The sequence below is a fragment of the Eschscholzia californica genome, unplaced genomic scaffold (assembly GCF_041429995.1).
Source record: "Eschscholzia californica isolate CP2 unplaced genomic scaffold, dmEscCali1.0.p SCAF_1, whole genome shotgun sequence".
Lineage (NCBI taxonomy): Eukaryota > Viridiplantae > Streptophyta > Magnoliopsida > Ranunculales > Papaveraceae > Eschscholzia > Eschscholzia californica.
The window spans coordinates 57,819,106-57,843,421 of NW_028238198.1; the positions used below are offsets into that span (position 1 = coordinate 57,819,106).

The window sequence follows — 24,316 nt, forward strand, 5'->3', positions numbered from 1 at the left end:
ACCTAATTGGACTGGGATTTTAATTAGGGTTTCTCTATATAAGGGCCATTAGACAACCAGAAAAGGTGTGAAATTTTTTCAAGAGAAAATCAACTCTCTCATACATCTTAGAGAGAGAAGATTCTAGAGAAAAAACTCCCAGTTCTTTCTAACTAGTCAAGAAGAAGGAGTTCTTCGTTTCAACCTTCATTAAGGTCCTAGCTGACTTAAAGGGAGGGAGTTCAAGTTAGCCTATTCGGTGTCTCAAGCAGAGGAGCTACTACTTTGAAGCTCCTGATCACCCAAAAAGGCAACGGAATCGAATTCGAGGAAAGCGAATAAAGTATTCTTCTTTCTGTTATTAACTCATTAATTCATAAAGACGTTTGAGATTCCGCTGACAACATTAGGTAGTCTTAGAGACGTACAAAACCCTACATTTGGAGGAGGCAATATCAGATGGTCTCTAACTAAACCTTTTGGGTGCTGGTGTGGTCAATTTGGCTTATTAAGTTGATAAAATTAAAAAACAAATATACCAAAGAAAATTATGAGGCAAAGTTAAGCTGGTGCAACAATTGGTCCAAATTCATTGGAGTGTGAACATCACCAATGAATAAGCCATACTACAAAAGAGGTTACAAAAGTTAATTTGAAGACATTAAAGTGCTGGATTAAATTGAGAAGTTAATGTTTGTGGTTACAAAAGTTATTAGGATGAATTAATATTTGTGGTTACAAAAGTGCTGGATTAAATTGATCCTAAGGCTATAAATGGAGCATCTTTCCAAGGAAGAGGGGGAAGAGAAGCAAGAGAAAGGGAATAGAAGTTACAAAAGTCTGATTTCCATTCGGAGTTATAGTATTTTTTTTCTTTCAGTTTGCTGATTTATTTTCAAACATGAGTAGCTAATTTTATTTGAGTTGGGGCTGCCTTAAACCCCTAAACATGGCTTCACTTTCTTAATATATATTTGGTTTGAGTTTCATATTGTTAGATGATGTCAAATTCACCACTTGAAATTTTGGTTTATAATCTTTATTCTTGTGAATGATCACCATAGGAATATGATTTTAAGCTTATTAGTTGCAGGTTTTAGAGCAAGTGCCATATGTCATACAACTTAAGAGCAACAAATGTGTAGGATAAGATCTATACATGTGAAGTTTGATACTTGTTTGCTTAAGATAAATATCATATCTTAAGAAATATGTGATGTTCGTTCTCGTTGTGTTTAATGGATTCCTCATTGTTAAATTTAGTAAATACCATACTGATTTCCAATTAGGAATACATGCTTCATTGTAAATTCCATACATGGTGCATCAATTACGAGAGAAGTGTAGTTTTTGACTCAAATGCCATGAGCAATTATGTGAGCATCTTCATCTATGCTTTGTGAAACTTGATCCCAAATACCTGTGTTAAGGAGTGAATGATTGTTTAGAATGGAAATGAGCCCTGACTTGTTTCTCTTTACTATTTAATAACCACTTGTTAAGTTGGATTTACAACTAGAATCTCAATCCAAAAACTAGATTTTTTTTTATTTGTGACATTGATAAGCATTATAATTAGATAACAATTCCCTGTGGGATGACCCTTGCTTATTACTATCACTAGACTTCATTGAAGTAAGAAAGGTATTACTTCGTTGTGCGTAAAATATCCAACAAATTTTTGGCGCCGCTGTCGGGGAATTGTTTCATCTAATTGCTTATCCTTATCTATATTTTCTTTTGTAACTTTGGTATTGCTTACTAATTTAGAAATTCTGTTTGATTCCAGGTCTATGTCAAACTTGGAGCTTGACCTGATTGCGAAAAGAATTGAAAGGCTAAAATCAAATTTCTACGCTAAATACTCACCATGTGCAACACCGATTGAAAACTCAGAGGGAATTAGGGTTTCGGCAGAAACTAGGTTTTCCAATGGAGAGGGACGACAAGGTGTTGGGCCTGATCAGGTGAGTGCTTCTAAAAATATCCATGGTGATTTACACGGACCTGTTAATTGGAGTTCTCTATTTACAAAACAGCAAGTCTTAAAACGTGCTGAACTGAGTTATTTCCCACCTAAGGAGAGAGATGGAAACCTGATTGCTGAAGTGAATGCTACTGAATTCACACATGAAATTAAAACTTTCGAAGATATTCTTATTGGCAGCTTTGTTGGTGAAAGGTTGGGGTATGGATTGGTGCATAGTGTGTTGTTGAAACAATGGAAACCGAGAGGGGATATGAAGCTCACTGTGCATGGTAATTCAGCTTACGTTATAAAGTTTTCTTCGTCGCATGATAGACGAAGGGCATTGGAACATGAGCCGATATTTATTGCGGGGAGACTCTTTGTAGTTCGACAATGGAAACATAATGTTGAACAAGAGCTTCAAGAATTGAAAACTATACCTATTTGGGTCTGTTTTCGGAACATTCCACTTTTGCTTTGGAATACGAAAGGAATCTCTTATATTGCTAGCGTGGTGGGTGTACCTCTCATGCAAGACAGTCGTACGGAATCGAAAGAGAGGATGGCATTCGCACGTGTGTGTGTGGAGGTAAAAGTTGATAAGAGTTTACCGGATGAAGTAAACATTCGAGTTAAAGAGGGGTCTTCTGATTACATGGTAAAAGTGCAAGTGGAGTATTCATGGAAGCCGGATAGGTGTGAAGGGTGTCAAGTATTCGGTCATGCTGATTCAGATTGTCCTAAACAACCAAAATCTTTTGGTCACCCTACTGTCCCTACTAGCGATACAAACCAACCAAAGGGTGATAACCGAACAACAAGTTCTTATAAGCAACAATCTGACCAACGGGTTTTGATATCCTCGAGGAAGAGTAATAATAACTTAATTGGGAGGCAACAAGGTACTCAAAACGTCCATGCGGCTGCAGCAAACCGAGCTGGTGGTGGTCGTAAACGCCCAGCAACATTGACAAACCGAGAATCAGGCCAACATAGTGTGGAGGAGGGACGAGACAGAAATGGTGATTGGTTGGTGGTTCCATCGAAATCAAATCAGTTCACTATAGGTGCGGGTCAAATGGAAAAGTCAGATCAACCACGTAGAAAGATGGCAAAGAAGGCGTTGATTCCAATTGCACAACATGGTTCGGCTGGGTATCTTATCAGGTAATTCTTTCTTAGCCTTGTCAAATTCAGATGATACCGACTCGGTAACTCGTCTCCGAGAGCCAGAGGGGGAGGCCTCGGGAAGAGATCACAATTTTCATGATGAAGAAGATCACTTGATGCATAGCTCACAATCTGAACTAGACCCTCACATGAGTATTACGAGAGAAGACAGCAACCTAGAGACCTCCACGGAGGTCGAAAAACCCTCCCAATAGTTTTAATGATTAATCTTGCATGTTGGAACGTGAGAGGTCTTAATGACTCTCTCCGTAGGAAGAGTGTGCGTGATTTTATGCGATTGAATAGAATTGGTTTATGTGGATTTCTAGAAACTCATGTCCAGGAAATCAATAAGACTCGCATTCAGCGAAGCCTTAATTCTAGCTGGACTTTTATTGATAACTATGTGGCTGTCCCGGGAGGTCGGATTTGGATTGGATGAGACCCGAGTAGGGTTGATTTCACTGTGTCCCATGTTGGGGGACAAGTTATTGCAGGTGGTGTTCGGTTTCCAGATGGTTCGGGTTTTCTCTTGGCAGTGGTGTATGGAAGCAATAACACCGTTCGTCGTCGGGAACTTTGGAGGGACCTTGAGTTTCTTATGATGGGTTCTGAGGCTCCGTGGCTAGTGCTAGGTGACTTTAACACCACGATGCTGGCCAACGAGAAGAGAGGCGGTAATTGCTCACCGTCTCAAGGCTCCAATGAGATGTTTGATTGTGTTACCGACCTGGGATTGTTCGATTGCTCGTTTACAGGTTGTTTCTACACATGGTCTAACAGGCAGATGGGAGTTGCTAATGTGAGTACCAAGATTGATCGGGCTCTCATTAATAGTGGTTGGTTGACCTGTTTTCCTCTAGCTAAGGCAGATTTCCCACCGCCTGGGGATTCAGATCACTCTCCTATCATTATTCCTCTTGCTGCACCTAACATACACCGGCGTACTCCGTTTCGGTTCTTCAATGCCTGGACGGAGGATTCCACGTTCCGAGCTCTTGTTGCTGATGTATGGAAGGTGTCAGTACGGGGTAATCCGATGTTTCGAATGGTGACTAAACTTAAGGCTTTGAAGGCTCGGTTGAATGAATGGAAGAAAGATCGGTTCAATGGGGTGACGAACCAGGTAACCATTAACTGGAATTTTTTACATTCAGTGCAGGTCAGATTGCAGGGAGATCCAGCAAACCCGGTTCTACGGAGGCAAGAGAGAGTAGTTAATGAAAACTATAATAACGTTGTACGGGCTGAAACAGCAATGCTCCGACAACGTGCTAAAGTTGAATGGCTCACTCTCGATGACAGCGATACAACTTATTTCCACAACTCTATTAAGGAGCAGAAGTCACGGAACACTATCACTCGACTCACCAGAGAGGATGGTTCGGTGGCTGAGGATCCAGTGGAAATATCCAATATGTGTGTGGATTTCTATCGGGACTTATTCGGTCGGGATGATGAGGACAATGAAGCATTAGACCACATATTTAATGTGGAGTTCTCACGCCCGCTGACGGAAGCTGAAGGAGCTCTTCTTACTCTGAGGGTGACCAGAGATGAAATATATGCTGCTTTGCAAACTATCGGTTCTGATCGATCGCCGGGGCCGGATGGGTTCTCTTCTCACTTTTTTAAGGCGTGTTGGTCGATCGTGGGAGATGATTTTGTGGAGGCTATTCAGAACTTCTTCAGCTCTGGGAAACTTCTCAAAGAGGTAAACTCTACTTTTGTGACTCTTATTCCTAAAATCGATAATGCTTCTTCAGTTTCAGACTTTAGACCTATATCTTGTTGTAATGTGTTGTATAAATGCATTACCAAGATACTCACTATACGACTGAAAGGAGTTATTTATTCGATGATTAGTCCGAACCAGTCAGCCTTTATTTCTGGCCGTACCATTCAGGACAATATCATGTTAGCCCATGAGATTGTCCGGAATTACCATCGACCCACAGGTCCAGCTCGGTGTACGGTTAAGATTGACCTTAAGAAGGCATATGACACAGTCCGTTGGTCTTCACTATTCTCTGTCCTCGGTAAGTTTCATTTTCCAAGGATATTTATAGAATGGATACGGGCTTGTGTTACTACGTCTAAGTTCTCTATTCTGGTCAATGGTGAAGCCCATGGTTATTTTAATGGGAAACGGGGTTTACGGCAAGGCTGTCCGATATCTCCATATTTGTTTGTTTTAATGATGGAGGTATTCGCGGTTCTTATTGATCGAGAGGAAAGGGCAGGTCGGTTCCTGTTACACCCTCAGTGTCTAGTCCCGAAGGTTACTCACCTTTGTTTTGCAGACAACCTCATGGTTTTCTTTCGAGGAGACACGGGTTCGGCTCAAGCTCTAAAAGGTGTGCTAACTGGTTTTCATCAGGCAACGGGGTTGCAGGCCAACGTGCTTAACAGCACTATCTTCTTTGCTGGTCTTTCGGCTCAAGGTCAAAGTGATATCACCACTATCCTGGAATTTGGTACTGGTTCTCTGCCTATTCGATACCTGGGATTGCCCCTCATATCTTCTCGTCTTACCTATAGTCATTGCATCCCGTTAATCAATAAAATCAAGGGACGAATCCAATCTTGGAAGAGTCGCTTTTTATCGTTTGCGGGGCGTGTCCTTCTCATTAAGGTGGTTTTGAACAGCATGTTACTATATTGGGCAGCGGTGTTTGTTATTCCCAAAAGGGTTATGAACGACATCAACTCCATCTTCAGTAAGTTCCTTTTGTCAGGTGCTGATATGGGGTGTAAGAGGGCTCCCATTGGTTGGGAAAACTTATGTTACCCAACTGACGAAGGAGGGCTTGGATTTCGCAATATCGAGATGCTCTTCGAAGCGTCAAACCTTCGTCATGTATGGGATCTGGTTAGTGGTAAGACGACCTTGTGGGCTGAATGGGTGAGAAATAATCTCATCAAAGATCAACACTTCTGGACTTTATCGGCTTCGAGTAGAAGTTCGTGGTGTTGGCGTCGGATTCTAGCCAGCAGGCCGACAGCTCAGAGACTCATTTTTACCTCTTTGGGGGATGGTCATAATACCAAATTCTGGACTGATTTATGGCATCCTCGCGGTCTTCTACTTGATGCTTTTGAGGAGACGCACAGATATGATTCTCACCTTAATTTGGATGCCCGGGTTTCTCAGTTTATTGGGCAATCAGGTTGGGTCTTCCTACTCATGTTGCAGCCATGCTAGGGACTATCACAGTCGAGGCTAGAGAGGTTGTGGTAGATAGTACTTTCAGAGATGAGGTGATCTGGATGCCTAGCCAGAATGGAGAGTTTACTCTCAAAGAGACGTATGAAGCAATTCGACCTAGAGGAACTCGGTTGAGCTGGACCTCATTAGTATGGTCACCGGGTGGTATACCCAAACATTGCTTCATCACGTGGCTTGCTTTTCGAAGACGCCTCAAAACTAGATCGCTTCTGGCTAGTTGGGGTATGGTTATAGACACTACGTGTGTTTTCTGTGGGGGAGATGAAGAAACGGATTTCCACTCATTCTTTGGTTGTTCGGTCACAAAGATTATATGGGAATCGCTATTACTCAAGATGGGTTTTCAGAGAGTATGTGCCGCTGATTGGGAAGGGGAGCTACTGTGGTGTATCAATCACTTTGGTGGGCTCTCTATCGCTGCCCGGGTGGGTCGTTTGCTTCTAAATGCCTATGTCTACCATATTTGGAAGGAGCGGAATAACAGGGTATTTAGAAGTAATGTCATGTCACCGGGGCTGATTATACACACTATCTGTGATGAAGTGAGGATCAAGCTGAACACTGTTACCAAACGGTTTGAAGATACAGAGGAGAATCGGAGAACCATTGATCGCTGGAATCTTATCATCTCTCTCCAAAAGCCAGTCTACACTCCATGTAAATGGACTCGGCCAACGATAGGGAGATATATGATTAATACTGATGGTGCACTGAACGAGGTGGAAGCGGGGTATGGAGCCATTATTCGAGATTCGGAGGGGATTGTTGTCAGAGCTGCCACAGGTCAGGTTGATGGACAGACTATCTTCATACACGAGCTGCAGGGTGTTGAGTTGGGATTGGAGTTAGCACTTAGTGCCGGACTGCAGGACGTTGAAATTGGTCTTGACTCGATGAATATCAAGTTACTTCTTGCAAAACCACATCAGAGATTACCATGGAGGGCAAGGCGGTTGTGGAAGAGAGTTCAGAGGATTCGGAGCCAATTTCGGAGTTTTCGGGTTTTTCATGTTTATAGAGAAGCCAATAAGGCTGCTGATTTCTTGTCGAAGATGAAGCTTGGACCGGGTGTAACTCACTTGAATATTAGTCAACTACCGGCGGAATTAGTCAATATTGTTAATGCGGACTCGAGAGGAACAGTGCGGATGAGGAAAGGGTGGGGCTAATGATTTGATGTAATTTTGATTTCTTTGCTGTTTTTTTGAATTCTTATTCCTTTGTTTTCGGTTCGGGCACCTCCCGCTTATCATTATCAAAAAAAAATTTCTACGCTAAAGCAATTCAAGAAAAAGTTCAACAAGCTGCTTTAATTCCTTTGCCATCCTCACCGGCATCATCGAAGTTTTTAGGTGAGAGAGACGACGAGGAGTTCACAATGGATAAAGGAGATAACAACGCTAACAACAATACTCTTCCGCTGAAGGAGTTCACTATCCCTCTTGCTTTAGATCAACCACTTTGCATTGCTCTACCACAAAATAATGCAACATTTGATATCAAGAGTGGAACGATTCACTTGTCGCCTCAGTTTTATGGTAAGATAGGTGATGATCCTCACATCCATTTAAAAGATTTATTTGCTGTTTGCTCTACTATGCAAAGTCCAGGGATTACAAATGAGGAGGTTAGACTTCGATTGTTTCCATTCTCACTTAAGGAACGAGCCAAGAAGTGGCTTTACTCTCTACCTAGTGCTTCTATCACTACATGGGCTGACCTTGCTGCAAAGTTTCTTATAAAATTTTATCCAACCCAAAAGACAAACAAGATTCGTAAAGAGATTATGGGAGTACAACAAGAAGTTGGCGAACCATTTCATGAATATTGGGATCGTTTCCGAAGACTTTTAAGTTCCTGCCCACATCATCAAATTGAGGATTGGCTCTTGATGCAGTATTTCTATGAAGGTTTACTCGATTCAGAAAGGACTTTGGTTGATGCTACTAGTGGAGGTGGGTTGATGAATAAAAATGCTGATGAGGCAAGAGTTATGTTTGAAAACATTGCAGCCAATTCTTCACAATTCAACTATAGAAGAGCCGTTCATAAAAGATCAAATGTAAATGAGGTTACTACTAATAATGAGGTTTTCGTATTGATGCTTTAACTAACCTTGTTAAACAATTGATTCCACAATCCCCAAGTATATGTTGTGTGTTCTCACCAAGGACACAAATCCGATGAATGTCCTAACTTGTTTGTAGAACATGATGAAGTAGCTCAAGCGAGCTTTGTTCAACAACAAAGAAGTAGGAACGATCCGTTCTCATATACTTATAACCCTGGATGGCGCCAACATCCCAATTTCGGGTGGAGAAACAATGCAAATGTGCAACAATTACCTGCTCAACAAAATCAATTTCTCCCTTCGCGAAATCAGATGGTGGCTCCTCAAAACCATCGAATTGGACTACTTCGTTGCATGGTAAATCGGTTGAGGATTGCGTTAGTTCTTTAGCTATGTGTACTCAAAATTTTATGCAGAAAACAGAGCAAAATCAAAATCAAATGTCTACAGCCATTAAGAACTTGGAAACACAAATTGGCCAACTTCCAGCCTCCTTAAGTCAAAGAGAACAAGGGAAACTTCCAAACCAAAATATTCCAAATCCAATGGGTAGCCATGAAATGGCTAAAGTAATTACATTAAGAAGTGGGAAAGAATGATGAAAATGAGAAGGTGGAATTGCAGAAAGATGAATCAACAAGTAAATCACAAAATGAGAAGCAGCCTAATGGTAAGGTAATTTCTCCAAGTAATAATTCAGTTATCCCTAATGTCCCATTTCCTCGCAGGTTCATGAAGTCTAAGAAGGAGCAAGTCAACCAAGACATTTTTGAGACGTTAAGGAAAGTGCAAGTGAATATCCCTCTTTTGGACGCAATCAAGCAAATTCCTAACTATGCAAAGTTTCTAAAAGAAGTTGTACGAACAAAAGGAAGTTTAAGGAGAATGATACTGTTGCACTAAGCGAAGAAGTCTCTGCTGTGTTGTTAAGAAAACTACCCCCAAAGCTTCAAGACCCAGGGAGTTTTACTATTCCCTGTTTAATCATGCTTTACATGATTTGGGAGCATCCATTAACTTAATGCCTTATTCTGTTTTTGAATCATTAAACTTAGGTGATCTTAAAGAAACATCGGTGAGCATACAATTGGCAGATATATCGATCAAGTATCCAGAAGGAGTTTTAGAGGATGTTTTGGTTCAAGTCAATGACTTGATATTTCCAGCTGATTTTTTGGTTCTTCAAATGGAGGAAACTCCTATTCCTGGGAAAGAGTTACCTTTAATTCTAGGTCGTCCGTTTATGAGAACTGCAAGAACTAAAATTGATGTATTTGAAGGCACTCTTTCAATGGCAATCAATGATGAAACTATTCAGTTTAAGGTGTTCGATGCAATGAAATATCCAAATGATGAACGTGCTTGTTTTTCTATTGATGTACTTGATCAAGTTGTGCAAGATAAGTTTGATGTTTCAAGTGGACATACATCACTAGGAAATGCACTAATTTATGGATCTGATTTGTTGGCAAATGAAGGTGATGAAGATGATGTGACAGCTTTGAATATGTTAGAAGCTCTACCTTACATCAAGGGTAACTATTCTTCTATTTCTGAATCACTTCCTTTGTCAAGTAATGATCTTGTTCCTTCTATTGTAAAAGCACCACAAGTAGAACTCAAAAGCCTACCAGAACATCTTGAATATGTATTTTTAGGTGAAGGGGAGACACTACCGGTGATAGTTTCTTCTAAGTTAAGTGAAACAGAGAAAGAAAAGCTTGTACGAGTGTTAAGGGAGCATAAAACTGCTCGAGGGTGGCCTATTGTTGATATCAAGGGAATTAGCCCAACAACATGTATGCATCGGATTCACTTGGAAATAGACTCTAAACTATCTAGAGAGGCACAAAGAAGATTGAACCCCGTGATGAAGGAGGTGGTTAAGAAGGAGATACTGAAGCTTTTAGATGTCGGAATTATTTACCCAATTTCTGATAGTAAATGGGTAAGCCCTGTTCAAGTTGTTCCAAAGAAGTCCGGAATCACGGTTGTAAAGAACGATGAGAATGAGTTAGTACCGCAAAGAATTCAAACAAGATGGAGGGTGTGCATTGATTATCGAAAGCTCAATGGTAATACACGTAAAGATCATTTCCCTTTACCATTTATTGATCAAATGCTTGAACGTCTTGCAGGACATAGTCATTATTGTTTCTTGGATGGATATTCTGGTTATAACCAAATAGCCATTGCTCCTGAGGATCAAGAAAAGACAACGTTTACATGCCCCTTTGGAACATTTGCCTATCGACAAATGCCCTTTGGATTGTGTAACGCTCCAACAACGTTTCAACGTTGTATGATATCTATATTTTCTGATACGGTGGAGGATATTATTGAGGTATTTATGGATGACTTTTCTGTTTTTGGTGATTCTTTTGATATGTGTCTTCACAATCTTTCTTTAGTGTTGAAAAGATGTCAAGATTCCAATCTAGTGCTGAATTAGGAGAAGTGCCATTTCATGGTACAATAAGGAATTGTTCTAGGGCATGCAATATCTTCTAAAGGTATTGAAGTTGATAAAGCAAAGGTGGATACTGTGTGGAGTTTAAAACCTCCAAAGACGGTAAAGGAGGTCAAAAGTTTTCTAGGACATGCAGGTTTTTACTTTGAAAAGATGTAGATTTTCATTTCAATGAGGAGTGCTTACAAGCTTTTAACAAGCTAAAGGATTTGTTAACCTCTGCCCCTGTTATTATGCCTCCTGATTGGGAATTACCTTTTGAATTAATGTGTGATGCTTCCGATTATGCAGTTGGAGCGGTGCTTGGACAAAGAGTGAATAGAGTGCCACACGCAATTTATTACGCTTCTAGGAAGCTGAGTGATGCACAATTGAATTACTCAACCACGAAAAAGGAGTTGTTTGCTGTTATATTTGCTTTAGAAAAATTTCGTTCTTATTTGATTGGGACTAAAGTAATTGTCTTTACTGATCATGCAGCTCTTCGTTACCTCCTTCAAAAGAAAGATGCGAAACCTCGGCTTATACGTTGGATACTTCTCCTATAAGAGTTTGATTTGGAAATCAAAGACAAAAAAGGGACTGAAAATGTGGTTGCTGATCATTTGAGTAGGCTAGTTCATGATTCGAAAGGAGATAATCTACCTCTAAGGGAGCATTTTCCAGATGAGCAACTTTTTAGTCTTGAAACCATTGATCCGTGGTATGCTGATATCATCAATTACAAGGCATCAAAGAAGATCCCAAATGATCTAACACGTGCTCAGAAAGATAAACTTGTGAAAACAAGTAAGTATTTTATTTGGGACGATCCATATTTGTGGAAATATTGCTCTGATCAAATTGTGAGGAGGTGCGTACCTGAAAGTGAATTTCATTCTATTCTTACTCTTTGTCATTCATCCCCATTCGGTGGGCATATTTCGGTGTCTTAGAGGCTGGTTTTTATTGGCCTAGTTTGTTTAAGGATGCATTTTTCTTTTGCTCTAGATGTGATAAGTGCCAAAGAACTGGAAATATTAGTTCTAAGAATCAAATGCCGTTGAATCCTATCTTGATAGTTGAGATTTTTTATGTGTGGGGCATTGATTTTATGGGACCTTTTCCATCTTCTTATGGTTATTTATACATATTGCTTGCTGTTGATTATGTATCTAAATGGGTGGAAGCAATTCCAACTCAGACTAATGATTCTGAAGTTGTTGTGAATTTTGTGAAAGATTGTATCTTTTCTAGATTTGGCACACCAAGAGTTATCATTAGTGATGGAGGGACACATTTCTGCAATAGATCTTTTGAGGCACTTCTGAAAAAGTATGGGGTAACACATAAGGTTGCTACACCTTATCATCCCCAAACTAATGGTCAAGCAGAAATTAGCAATCGTGAAGTGAAACGAATCCTCGAGAAAACAGTGAATCCTACTCGAAAGGCAATGTTTGAAGCTTAATGATGCATTATGGGCGTATAGAACAGCTTACAAAACCCCAATTGGCATGTCTCCTTTCCGATTGGTTTATGGTAAAGCATGTCATCTACCAGTAGAGCTTGAACACAAGGCATTTTGGGCAATCAAGAAGTTTAATTTTGATATGAAAGAAGCAGGTGATCATAGAAGACTTCAACTAAATGAGCTAGAAGAGTTAAGAAATGATGCATATGAGAGTGCTAGAATTTATAAGGAGAAAACTAAAGCATTTCATGACAATACCATTCGTTGAATATCTTTTGATGTTGGACAGAAAGTCTTGTTATTCAACTCACGCCTAAGGTTATTCCCTGGTAAGCTACGTTTTAGATGGTATGGGCCCTTTGTTGTTATGTAGGTCTTCTCTCATGGTGCAGTAGAAATTCGTAATGAGAAGACGGGAAATCAGTTTAAGGTTAATAGAGAACGCCTCAAACCATATTACGAACCATTTGAGCATGAGAAACACATTATGCATCTCGATGATGCTACTTCTCATTTCTTGTAGTTTGGTTACAATCTTGTCCGGCTGAAGACAACTTAGCGCTTTTGGGAGGCAACCCACAAACATAATTCTTTGGAATGATAAAGGATATTCAACATTGAGACATGAGGTAAGTCCCTAAATCTAATGATTTATGTTCTTTATTTTACTTTATAATATTTTCATAATAACCCTCTACTACTTGATATGAATGTGTTGATGCTATTTGCATTGAGGACAATGTTCAACTCAAGTGTGGGGGAAGGTCTTTAGAGTTTCAAAAAAAAAAAACTACCCAATGCAATGATGAGAATGGGCTTGGTTCTTGGGAATTTAGATGAAAGTAAGTAGTGTTGTAGATCTGGACATAATAGTTTATCTATCATTTTCTTTGAAAATCTCTCTCGAAATCTATATGCACATAGCCTTTGTTGACATGGTGTGTTGAATGAGAATGAAACATGTTGGTACGATCAAGACTTATACAACCCATGTGAGCTTTTGAGCCTTAAAATTGATACATTATACATTTCAATTATTCATTTCTTGAGTGTTTTGATCTTTGATGAACTATTATCTAGAACTTGCTTTAGACCGTTTGAATGTTACAAAGATGCATGTGACAAATTAGATGATTGAGGTAATAAACATCCACCATATTATATTCATTTTTCATTCCTTATCCTAACATGAACTTTTATGTCCACTCTATTACCCTAATGCTAATCGTATAAACCAGTAGAGTACTCAATTGGATATTGTGCCCGTTAGTAAGAAGAACCTTTTAAAAGGGTAGAAACTGAAGGTGTGGTTAAAGATACAATGATGGTATGAGTTTCCGAAGAAAAAAAAAGAAGAAGAAAGAAAATGCAATATTATAGAGCTTGAGGAAATAAGTATGGATTTGGAAGATCCAACAATGAATAATGAAATTTTGAAGTGAAGAAGAAGATATTTTGGTAAGTGCTCTACTAGTTGTTAAAATCTTTTATCACAATTTATTTCTTTCTCTTCCTATCCTAGTTCATTCTTTTTCTATCATTCATTAACTTTTAATCCTATTACACCTTATATACCTCAATTCATCTGATGAATTTCATGTTTCTAAGTAGTTAAGAATGGGTGGACAAGCAAGCATATGGTAGGAAAGTTCTTCATAAGATCTTGAGTGTTTGTCAACAAAATCGCTACTAAAATGAGAGAAAAATAGAGTGTATATCTGGTGAGAAGTTGACATCTGATTCAATTATGTTTCATTTTAGTTTGATACATTATGTTTACATTGGCTATCTCACACTACACTCTCAACATGATTCAATTAGAAGTTAATTAATTTACGGTGAATGTTTTCCAGCCTAGTATACTACCTACATGAGTTTGAATTCCTTAACATACTAAGTTCTCTGAGACTAACATTGGGTGGCCTCTGAAACAGAATAAATAAAGTGAATAATTTGTGTGTCTTGCTTGAGGGCAAACAAGGATCAAGTGTGGGGGTATTTGATGTAACATAATTTTGACACATCTTTGTACTCTAATATTTGATCTTTGTTATGTTCTTAAGCAATTTATTGTGTCTTTAATGTTGTTTTGTGTTTGTGAAGATACTTGGAGCAGATTTGGAAAACTGACTAAAAAAGTCACATTTGGAGGAGGCAATATCAAATGGTCTCAGCAACAAGAAACTGCACCAAATTCTACCAAACTGAGCTAATTTGTGTAAACTTAGGAGAGAAAAGGAGTGAGGCGGCGCGATTTTTTAGGGTTCTTGTTTTCTGTTTTTTCGATGGTCAGCGGTTGTTGGCTGGTTTTCCGTGCTGGTGGGAAGGTTTTTGGTTGGTTTGGCGGCTGGGAAGCAGCTGCTTTTGCTCCCTCCTGTTTCCATGGAGGGAGCAGGAGCTGATTCTTCTAAATTTGTGGGTAGTTCATCGACTGATGATGGTAGTTCCTTGCCTTCAAACAGTGCTGCTGCTGGTTCGGCGACGAGGAATAAGGATTCGAGTTGGGCATCTCTTTTTCGCCCAGATGAAAGGAAGTATCGAGCTAAGCTGGATTATTCCCCTTCTCCAGTTAGTAAAGAAGGAGAGATACCTGAAATTAACCTAGAAGATTTTGAGGATGAGATTAAGGAGTGTGAAATCTATTGGTTGGATCGTTTGTGGGACAGCGTCTCCCTTTCACTGGTTCGAAGGGTTTTGGCTTCTCGTTGGAGACCAAAAGGGGAGATGTTCTTGACTGTTTATAGGGAGCCTTCTTACATTATTTGATTCTCTTTGGAAGAAGATAAGCAGAGAATCTTGGAGTTAGAACCTATGTATATAGTCAATAGGTTGTTTTTTGTTAGACCTTGGAGTCTGTCTATTGATGATGACATAGCTTCAATGGAAACTCTCCCTGTTTGGGTATGTTCCATGAATGTGTCAATGTATTTGTGGAACCCTAAAGGGTTAGCCATGATTGCTAGCCGACTGAGGAAACCAATAATGTTGGATGAACCTACTGCTAGAAGATCACGGCTAGCTTTTGCTCGAGTTTGTGTTGAAGTTCCTAAGGATTGTGCTATGCTTAAGGTAATCTCCTTTGTTATTCCTAATGCTAAACAAATTGATATTACTTTTGAATATGCATGGAAACCTTTGAAATGTACTGATTGTGGTGTCTTTGGACACTCTGTGAGTAATTTCTCATCAACTGCTCGACCTAATGCCCGAGAGACTAAGGGGGCTGCTAATGCTAGCATGAAGGAGCCTGAGTCAAACAAGAATTCTATTGTTGCTGGTACCCGTGCTCAGGGTGTGGTTCCTGTGTTGGTTCCCCCTGCTAAGGGTGTTACTGTCCCTCCTACTTGTGTTCAGGGTGTTGAGCCTTTGGTTCCCCCTGCAAAAAGTAAGAGTGAGACGGTTAATCCTCCTTCTTCTAGTATTGCTGAGCCTATGGAAGAGGGTACTTGGACTGAGGTTAATAGGTCCAAGAAGAATAAGAAACTTGATGGTGCAAGAAGATTAATGGCTGATACTAAGGTTGATGTTTCCTCTGGTAATGCTGCTAAAAGGCTTTGTCTGGGAGATTCTAGTGAGTCTGTTGCTATGGATGAGAGTGGTGCTCAGGTTGGGCCCTCTGGGGTGGTCTCTAAGGCTGCAATGTTTGGAGGGAGCTGGGTTGCTATGCAGCCAAGTCAGAGATTGAAAGGAAGAGGGCCTTTCAGGGCTGTTAATGATTAGTTTAGGTGTATGGAATGTGAGGGGATTAAATGATTCCCTCAAAATTAAGGAGGTGGTTAAGTTTATTAGAAATAATAAGTTGAGTTTGTGTAGTGTAGTTGAATCTCATGTTGATATTAGGAATAAGGATAAGGTGAAGCATTCTCTTATGCCTACTTGGAATTGGCTTCATAACTATAGTTGTGATGATTCAGGGAGGATTTAGATTGTGTGGGATCCTTGCCAGCTTGATGTTTCATTGGTTTCCATGACAGATCAGATTATGACTGTGAGGGTGGTGTCTAGAGAGGTTGTGGTAGATAGTACTCTCAGAGACGAGGTGATCTGGATGCCTAGCCACAATGGTGAATTCACTCTCAAAGAGACGTATGAAGCAATTCGACCTAGAGGACCCCGATTGAGCTGGACTTCATTAGTATGGTCATCGGGTGGTATACCCAAGCATTGCTTTATCACATGGCTTGCTTTTCGAAGATGCCTCAAAACTAGATCGTTACTGGCTAGTTGGGGTATGAGTATAGACACTACATGCATATTCTGTGGGGGAGATGAAGAAACGGATTTCCATTTGTTCTTTGGCTGTTCAGTCACTAAGATTATATGGGAATCGCTATTACTCAAGATGGGATTTCAGAGAGTATGTGCTGCTGATTGGGAAGGGGAGCTACAGTGGTGTATTAATCACTTTGGTGGGTTTTATATTGCTGCCGAGTGGGTCGTCTGCTTTTAAGTGCCTATATCTATCATGTTTGGAAGGAGCGGAATAATAGGGTATTTAGAAGTAATGTCATGTCACCGGGGCTGATTATACACACTATTTGTGATGAAGTGAGGATAAAGCTGAATACAGTTACCAAACGATTCGAAGATACAGAGGAGAATCAGAGAACCATTGATCGATGGAATCTTACTATCTCGCTCCAAAACCCGGTCTATACTTCATGTAAATGGACTCGGCCGATGGCAGGGAGATATATGATTAACACGGATGGAGCGCTGAATGAGGTGGAGGCGGGGTATGGAGCCATTATTCGAGACTCGGAGGGGCATGTTGTAAGAGCAGCCACAGGTCAGGTTGATGGGCAGACTATCTTCATACACGAGCTACAGGGTGTCGAGGTTGGGTTTAGAGTTAGCACTTAGTGCCGGATTGCAGGAAGTTGAGCTTGGTCTTGACTCGATGAATATCAAGTTACTTCTTGCAAAACCAAATCAGAAATTACCATGGAGGGCGAGGCGGTTGTGGCATAGAGTTCAGAGGCTGCGTAGCCAATTTCGGAGTTTTCAGGTTTTCCATGTCTATAGAGAAGCCAATCAGGCTGCTGATTTCTTGTCAAAGATGAAGCTTGGACCGGGTGTCACTCATTTGAATATTAGTCAACTCCCGGTGGAATTAGTCAACATTGTCAATGCGGATTCTAGAGGAACAGTGAGAATGAGGAAGGGTTGGGGCTAATGAAATGATGTAAATTTGAATTCTTTGCTGTTTTTTGACTTCTTTTTTCCTTGTATTTGATTCGGGCTTCTCCCGCTTATCATTATAAAAAAAAAAACCTTATTGCTCAAGAATGTGTCGATTTTTTCAGAGTATGTTTGGAGTCTCTCATTTTCAGCAGGATGTGCCAGATGTTCTTCATTCTATGGAGTTTTCTCATGTGTTAGAGGATCATGAAGCTGCTCTGTTGGACCAGGAGGTTACTAGAGATGAAGTGTTGCATGCTTTATCTACTATTGGGTCAGATAAGTCTCCTGGTCCTGATGGCTTTTCTGCTCATTTTTTCAAGGCTTGTTGGAGTATTGTTGGGAAGGATTTTACTAAGGCTATTCAGAGATTCTTTTCTTTTGGTAAGCTTTTGGGTGAGGTTAGTTCCACCTTGGTGACCCTGGTTCCTAAGTCAAGTGAGGCTTCTAAAGTAAGTGATTTTAGACCCATCTCTTGTTGCAATACTGTTTACAAGTTTATTACTAAAATCCTTACTATTAGAATGAAAGATATTATTTTCAAGCTTGTGAGCCCTTGTCAGTCTGGATTTATTTCTGGTAGATGTATTCAAGACAATATTCTGGTAGATGTGAGCCCTTGCTCATGAGCTGACTAGGGATTATCATAAGTCCTTAGGCCCTCCTAGATGTGCAATGAAGGTTGATTTGCAGAAGGCTTATGATATTATAGAATTGGATGCTTTAATGGCAGTTATGGAGAGAATGAGGTTTCCTAGTAAATTTAGGAAATGGGTTTATGCTTGTGTCTCCTCAGCTAGTTATTCTATTGTGGTGAATGGGAGCTCCCATGGATATATCAAAGGCAAAAGGGGTATTAGACAGGGTCGTCCCATGTCTCCCTATCTTTTTGTCATGGTTATGGAGGTGTTTAATGTTCTTTTGCTTGACATTGTACATGAGAATAGGTTTAGGTTACATCCTAAATGTGTTAGGCCTCTGGTCTCTCACCTTGCCTTTGCTGATGATCTTCTTGTTTTCTCTAAGGGTGATCTTGGCTCAACTCTTGCATTGCCTGAAGTTCTTGATACCTTTTATGCTTGCACTGGTCTAAGGGTGAATCAAAAGAAGAGTTTTCTGTTTGCTGCAGGTGTTCCTGAGGATACTCTTTGCTTGATTAAGGAGGCCTTAGGGTTTGAGATTGCTTCCTTGCCAGTTAGATACCTTGGTGTCCCCTTGATTTCTTCCAGGCTTAAATATGTGGATTGTTTGCCTCTTCTTGACATAGTGTTGAAGAGCATTCAGTCTTGGAAGACTAGAGATTTCTGTCTTTTGCTGGGAGGCTGACAATAGTGAAGTCTATCTTGCAAAGTATGGTGCTCTTCTGGCTAAGTGATTTTGATCTCCCTAAGAGAGTTCTTAAGGAGATGGAAGGACTTTTCAGCAAGTTTCTTTGGACTGGTCCAGCTATGGGAGGAAGGAAAGCTGCTAATGGGTGGTCTTCTGTATGCTTTCCTTTTTTCTGAGGGTAGTTTGGGTGTTAGAGATCTGGTTGTATTGAATGTTTCCTATTGTCTAAGGCATATTTGGGACATCTTTAGTCAGAAGCAGACTACTTTGGGTGGAATGGGTCCAAACCAACCTTATTAAGAAGAAGGATTTTTGGTCTATGAAGATTCCTAGTAATTCTTCTTGGGTTTGGAGAAGATTACTTCAGTATAGGAGCTATGGTGTTCAATTTTCCTTTCATGTGGTGGGTAATGGGGCTGCTACTAAGTTTTGGACTGATTTTTGGCACCCCATGGGTATCCTTTCTGAGTACTTTTCTGATTCCTTTAAATATGATAGCAGGCTTCATTTTAATGCTATGGTCAATGCTTGTATTGTGAATGGTGAGTGGTGCATACCTAAGCATGTGCAGGCTTTTCTTGGGCTTATTGCTGATAGGCTTCAGGAGGTTCCTATTGAGATGGATGCTGATGATAGGAAGGTTTGGAAAGTCAATGAAAAAGGGAACTTTACTCTCAAATGCATTTATGAAGCTTCGAGGAAGACTAAAGAGAGTGTCCCTTGGCATGGTGTGGTGTGGTTTGCCAACAATATCCCTAGGCACAGTTTTATCACTTGGATGGCTCTCAAGGGTGGGCTTATAACTAAGTGTAAGCTTCTTTTTTGGGGCCTTGAGGTTGATCCTTGTTGTTTACTGTGTGGTTGTGCCAGTGAGGATGAACATCATTTATTCTTTCAATGTCCTTACTCTGAGTTCATATGGGGTAAAATCCTTTCTATGTTGGGATTGGTTAAGGTTACTAGGACTGATTGGATCAGGGAAGTAGAGTGGGTAGTTGCTATGTTCAGAGGTAAAGATGGAGCTGCTGTTCTGGGCAAACTTGCTTTCAATGGTTTTTTCTACCACATTTGGTGGGAGAGAAATAAAAGATTGCATTCTGAGCCTAATAGGAGTAAGGAGTTGGTGCTGTCTCTAGTTACTGCTGATGTGAGGACTAAAGCTTTAGTTGCTCACATTAAGTTTTCAGATTCTCCCAGGAACATGAAGATTGCTGAGGCTTGGAACTTAGAGGCACAGTTTGTTGGGATTCAGAGAGTTGAGTACTCCTGGCTTAAACCTGAGGATGGTACTGTTCTTCTCAACTCAGATGGTGTTTTTCCCCTTGCAGTGTTGGGTTTGGTTGCATTTTAAGGAACCATTTTGGTGATATGTTGGTTGCTGTTAGAGGTGGTGTTGCCCCTATCTCAGTCCTTTATCATGAGCTGTAGAGAATTGAGGTTGTAATTGCCTTCTCCTTACTGTCTTCTGATGCCATTGCTCCTCCCTAGAAGGTAAGTTCCTTAGTTAGAAGGATTATGGAGTTGAGGAAGAGGTTTGCTCACTCTAGTGTTCAACATGTTTTTCGAGAGACCAATCAAGCTGCTGATTGGTTATCCAAAAGTGTTGTGCTTGGTGTTCAGGATACTCTTTGGCCTGGTGACTTAGATCCCAGACTGGTTTCTTATTTTGAGTGAGGTTTTGCTTTTGATTGTATTTTTTGTGTTGTTGATCAGTGGAGGTCTTACTCTTACTGGTATTGGTTGATTGTTTAGTGGTTTTTTTGTTTTTGGGTCTGGCTGCCCTTTTAGCCTGCTGATCAATACAAAAAAAAACTGATTGAACCACCTTTAGCAGACATGTCTGGCCCATCCCACAAGAATCTCATAAAAATTCTATCAAGCTCCTTGATCACCCTTTGGGGAAGAACAAAAACACTGAACCAGAAGAGAACCATACCATTCAAAACAGCTCTAATAAGGGTCAACCTTCCAGCATAAGAAAGAAACCTTATTTTCCAAGATTGAATTCTACTGAGAACTTTATCAATAAGAGGCTGGCAATCATTGTAGCTAAGCCTAGTAGAAAGGAGAGGGACCCCTAGATATCTGATTGGAAGGGAACCACAAACAAACCCAAGACAATTATTTATCTCATAAACCATAACATCATCCAAACCAGAAGAGAATATAGAAAACTCTTGCTCCTATTGACTTTCAAGCCAGTACAAGAAGCAAAAGAGTCCAACACTCTAGCAAGAGAGCTCTAGCAGAATTAACATTACCCTTCATACAGATGGTGCACTTAACGAGGTGGATGCTGGGTATGGAGCTATTATTCGAGACTCGGAGGGGACTGTTGTGAGAGCAGCTACAGGTCAGGTTGATGGACAGACTATTTTCATACACGAGCTACAGGGTGTTGAGTTGGGATTGGAGTTAGCACTTAGTGCCGGATTGCAGGAAGTTGAACTTGGTCTTGACTCGATGAATATCAAGTTACTTCTTGCAAAACCACATCAGAAATTACCATGGAGGGCGAGGCGTTTGTGGAGGAGGGTTCAAAGGCTCCGGAGTCAATTTCGGAGTTTTCGTGTCTTTCATGTCTATAGAGAAGCCAATCAGGCTGCAGATTTCCTGTCGAAGATGAAGCTTGGACCGGGGGTGACTCACTTGAATATTAGTCAACTTCCGGTGGAATTAGTCAATATCGTTAATGCGGACTCTAGAGGTACGGTGAGAATGAGGAAAGGGTGGGGCTAATGAGATGATGTAGTTTGACTTCCTTGCTGTTTTTTTGATTTTTTTTTATTTCTTATTTCTTTGTACTCGTTTCGGGCTTCTCCCGCTTATCAAAATCAAAAAAACATTACCCTTCATAAACACAAGCAAATCATCTGCAAAACTCAAATGAATTATCAAAGGGTCTTTACACCTTGGGTGGAGGAGAAACCTACCCTCTTTAGCCTCAGAGACCAATATAACATTAAACACCTCCATTACCAACACAAAGAGATAGGGGGACATAAGACAACCCTGTCTTATATCTCTTTGCTCCTTAATGTACCCATAAGAACTACCATTAATCATAAAGGAGTATTTAGGGGAGGAAATGCAAACACTCACCCATTGAACAAACTTCTCAGGGAAACCAAATTTAATCATAATCTTGATAAGAGCAGCCCACTCAATAGTATCATAAGCTTTTTGTAAATCAATCTTAATGGCACATCTAGCAGGACCCTTAGTCCTATGATAATTTCTGGTCAATTCATGGGCTAAAAGAATATTGTCCTCAATAGCTCTACCTGAGATGAAGGGAGATTGGCAAAGGCTAACAAGGTGGCCAATAACATTTTTCATTCTAAGAGTCAAAATCTTAGTAATGCACTTATAGATGACATTGCAGCAGCAAATAGGTCTAAACTCATTCATTCTAGCAGCTCCAGGGGTTTTAGGAACAAAAGAGACAAGGGTGGAGTTCACCTCACCAAGGAGTTTCCCTGTCTTAAAAAATCTAGACACAGCTGCAACCACATCATCACCAATAGCCTTCCAACAAGCTTTGAAGAAGTGGGCAGAAAAACCATCAGGCCTAGGAGCTTTATCACTTCAATGGTTGAGAGAGCAAAGACCACCTCCTCTCTGGGAACCATGGAGGTAAGCTCAAAAGCTTGATCAATAGAGACTAACCTGTCAAAAGTAACAGAATCAAGTAATAGCAAATCCTCATGATGAAGAACAGAAGTACCAAACAACTTGGTATAGTAATCCACACATTCATTAGCCACATCCTGAACAAGGGACAATTTCACACCCTCATCATTATAAAGGAAGGGAATATTGTTCCTTGACCTCCTCTCCTTCATAGAATTATGGAAGAACCTTGTATTTTGATCCCCCAAACAGATTTTCAGCTCCCTAGACTTTTGCCTTAACATTGATTCTTCCATATTAGCAGCCTTGGAGTAAGTACTAAGAGCTACTCTTTCATGTCTTCTCAAATCAGCATCAAGAGGTTCAATCTGGAGCTTGGTCTGAATATGGTCCACAACCTGCCTAGCTTGCTGGACCTGAGCACCAAAACCAGAGAATTTAACCTTGTTCTCAATTAAGGCCTTCTTCACATTTTTGAGTCTGCTAACAAGCTGAAACATAGGATTCCCACACACTGGCTAACTCCAAGCCTTTTGCATAATACCCAAGAATTCATCATCTAGGGTCCAAGCATTAAAGAATTTGAAGGGCCTAAAACCTGTAACACCACCATCAAATAAAGAAGGAACAAAAGAAGAGTGATCAGAAACAAGGGGATTAAAAAATTCAGTTTTAGCATTAGGATACAAGGTCACCCAATCAATATTGACAAGGACTCTGTCCAATTTCTCAGCAACAGCTCCTTGGCCAACCTGTTTATTAGACCATGTAAATTCACAACCAGAATAGGCACAATAAAAAAGATTAGTCCCATGAACAAAGTCCCTAAAATCACCAAGCCCCCCTTCTCTAATAACAGCTCCACCCATCTTATCCTTAACCTCAAGAATGGTATTAAAATCCCCCAGAACAGTCCAAGGACCCTGAATCAAATTTGCCACCTGAGTTAGAGAGCTCCAAAGAACTTTCCTAACATAAACATCATTACTAGCATACACAAAGCTAAGAGAAAAAGATTTCCCATCCACAAAAGTAGCCTTAACAGAAATGTGTTGAGCATTCATATCAATGACATGAAGGTTCACCACAAAAGAGTCCCAAAAAAGCCATATTCTACCAGACCTGTCCCAATCATAGTTATGCAACCACTCCCAAGTAGGAAGCAGCCTTTTCCTCACCATCTCACACTTACCAAACTCAATATGGGTTTGAAGAATACCACAAATGCACAAATTATTACTTCTAACAAACCTAGTAACTTCTCCAGCTCTAGAGGGACAGTTCATCCCCCTCACATTCCAACCACCAATATTAATCATTTAAAATTGTGTAAAGACCCCCTCCTAGGCTTAGGGTCCTTTATCTCCTTCAAAATTTTAGCCTTAAAAGCCAAAACATTATCCACAACTAAACTAACATTAGGAATGGGCAGCTTACCACCAATAGTAGCCTCATTAGGCACTGTACCTTCAGCTGAGAACTACTAGCCTCATCAATCACCATGGAAGGCTTACAAGGATCTAGTCTCCCCTGCACACCGAGAGAAGTTTGTTTAGGTCTGAGAACAGCCTCCTGAACCGTCAATTGCCTCTCCACACCCCCAGCAGCCACTCTACCACTGCTGCTGTTTATTGCTTTCTTGACATTACCCCCAGGAGCTCCCTCATATCCTCCTGAATCTCTCCCTTTTCTCTTCATCCTACCCTTATGCTTAACTTTAGTCCAACCCTCATTAGAAGTATGAACACCCTCCATAGCCTCCCCCAAATCAGTCTGAGAAGCTGCACCCTCCTCGACAACAGCAGCCTGATCACTCTCCATTGGAACAGAGA

The 24,316-nt window shown here is 40.4% G+C and overlaps 3 protein-coding genes and 1 pseudogene across 3 annotated transcripts; 2 read left to right on the plus strand and 2 right to left on the minus strand.

The window, feature by feature from the left end:
- Positions 1 to 8,636: 8,636 nt before the first annotated feature.
- LOC147567808 (uncharacterized) lies at positions 8,637 to 12,864 on the plus strand (annotated as a pseudogene).
- A 6,306-nt stretch (positions 12,865 to 19,170) lies between these two features.
- On the plus strand, positions 19,171 to 20,202 carry LOC147567809 (uncharacterized). The gene has a single exon (XM_086658485.1). The coding sequence runs from the start codon at positions 19,171 to 19,173 to the stop codon at positions 20,200 to 20,202; it is 1,032 nt and encodes a 343-aa protein (XP_086514611.1).
- Positions 20,203 to 20,394: 192 nt separating this feature from the next.
- On the minus strand, positions 20,395 to 22,984 carry LOC147567810 (uncharacterized). Its single transcript, XM_086658491.1, has 4 exons — positions 22,521 to 22,984; positions 21,954 to 22,422; positions 20,744 to 21,034; positions 20,395 to 20,643 (listed from the first exon to the last, which is right to left on the minus strand). The coding sequence occupies exons 1-4, from the start codon at positions 22,982 to 22,984 to the stop codon at positions 20,395 to 20,397; spliced, it is 1,473 nt and encodes a 490-aa protein (XP_086514617.1).
- Positions 22,985 to 23,002: 18 nt separating this feature from the next.
- Positions 23,003 to 23,803, minus strand: LOC147567811 (uncharacterized). Its single transcript, XM_086658495.1, has one exon. It carries the CDS (start codon positions 23,801 to 23,803, stop codon positions 23,003 to 23,005), a length of 801 nt encoding a protein of 266 aa, XP_086514621.1.
- Between the last annotated feature and the right edge of the window lie 513 nt (positions 23,804 to 24,316).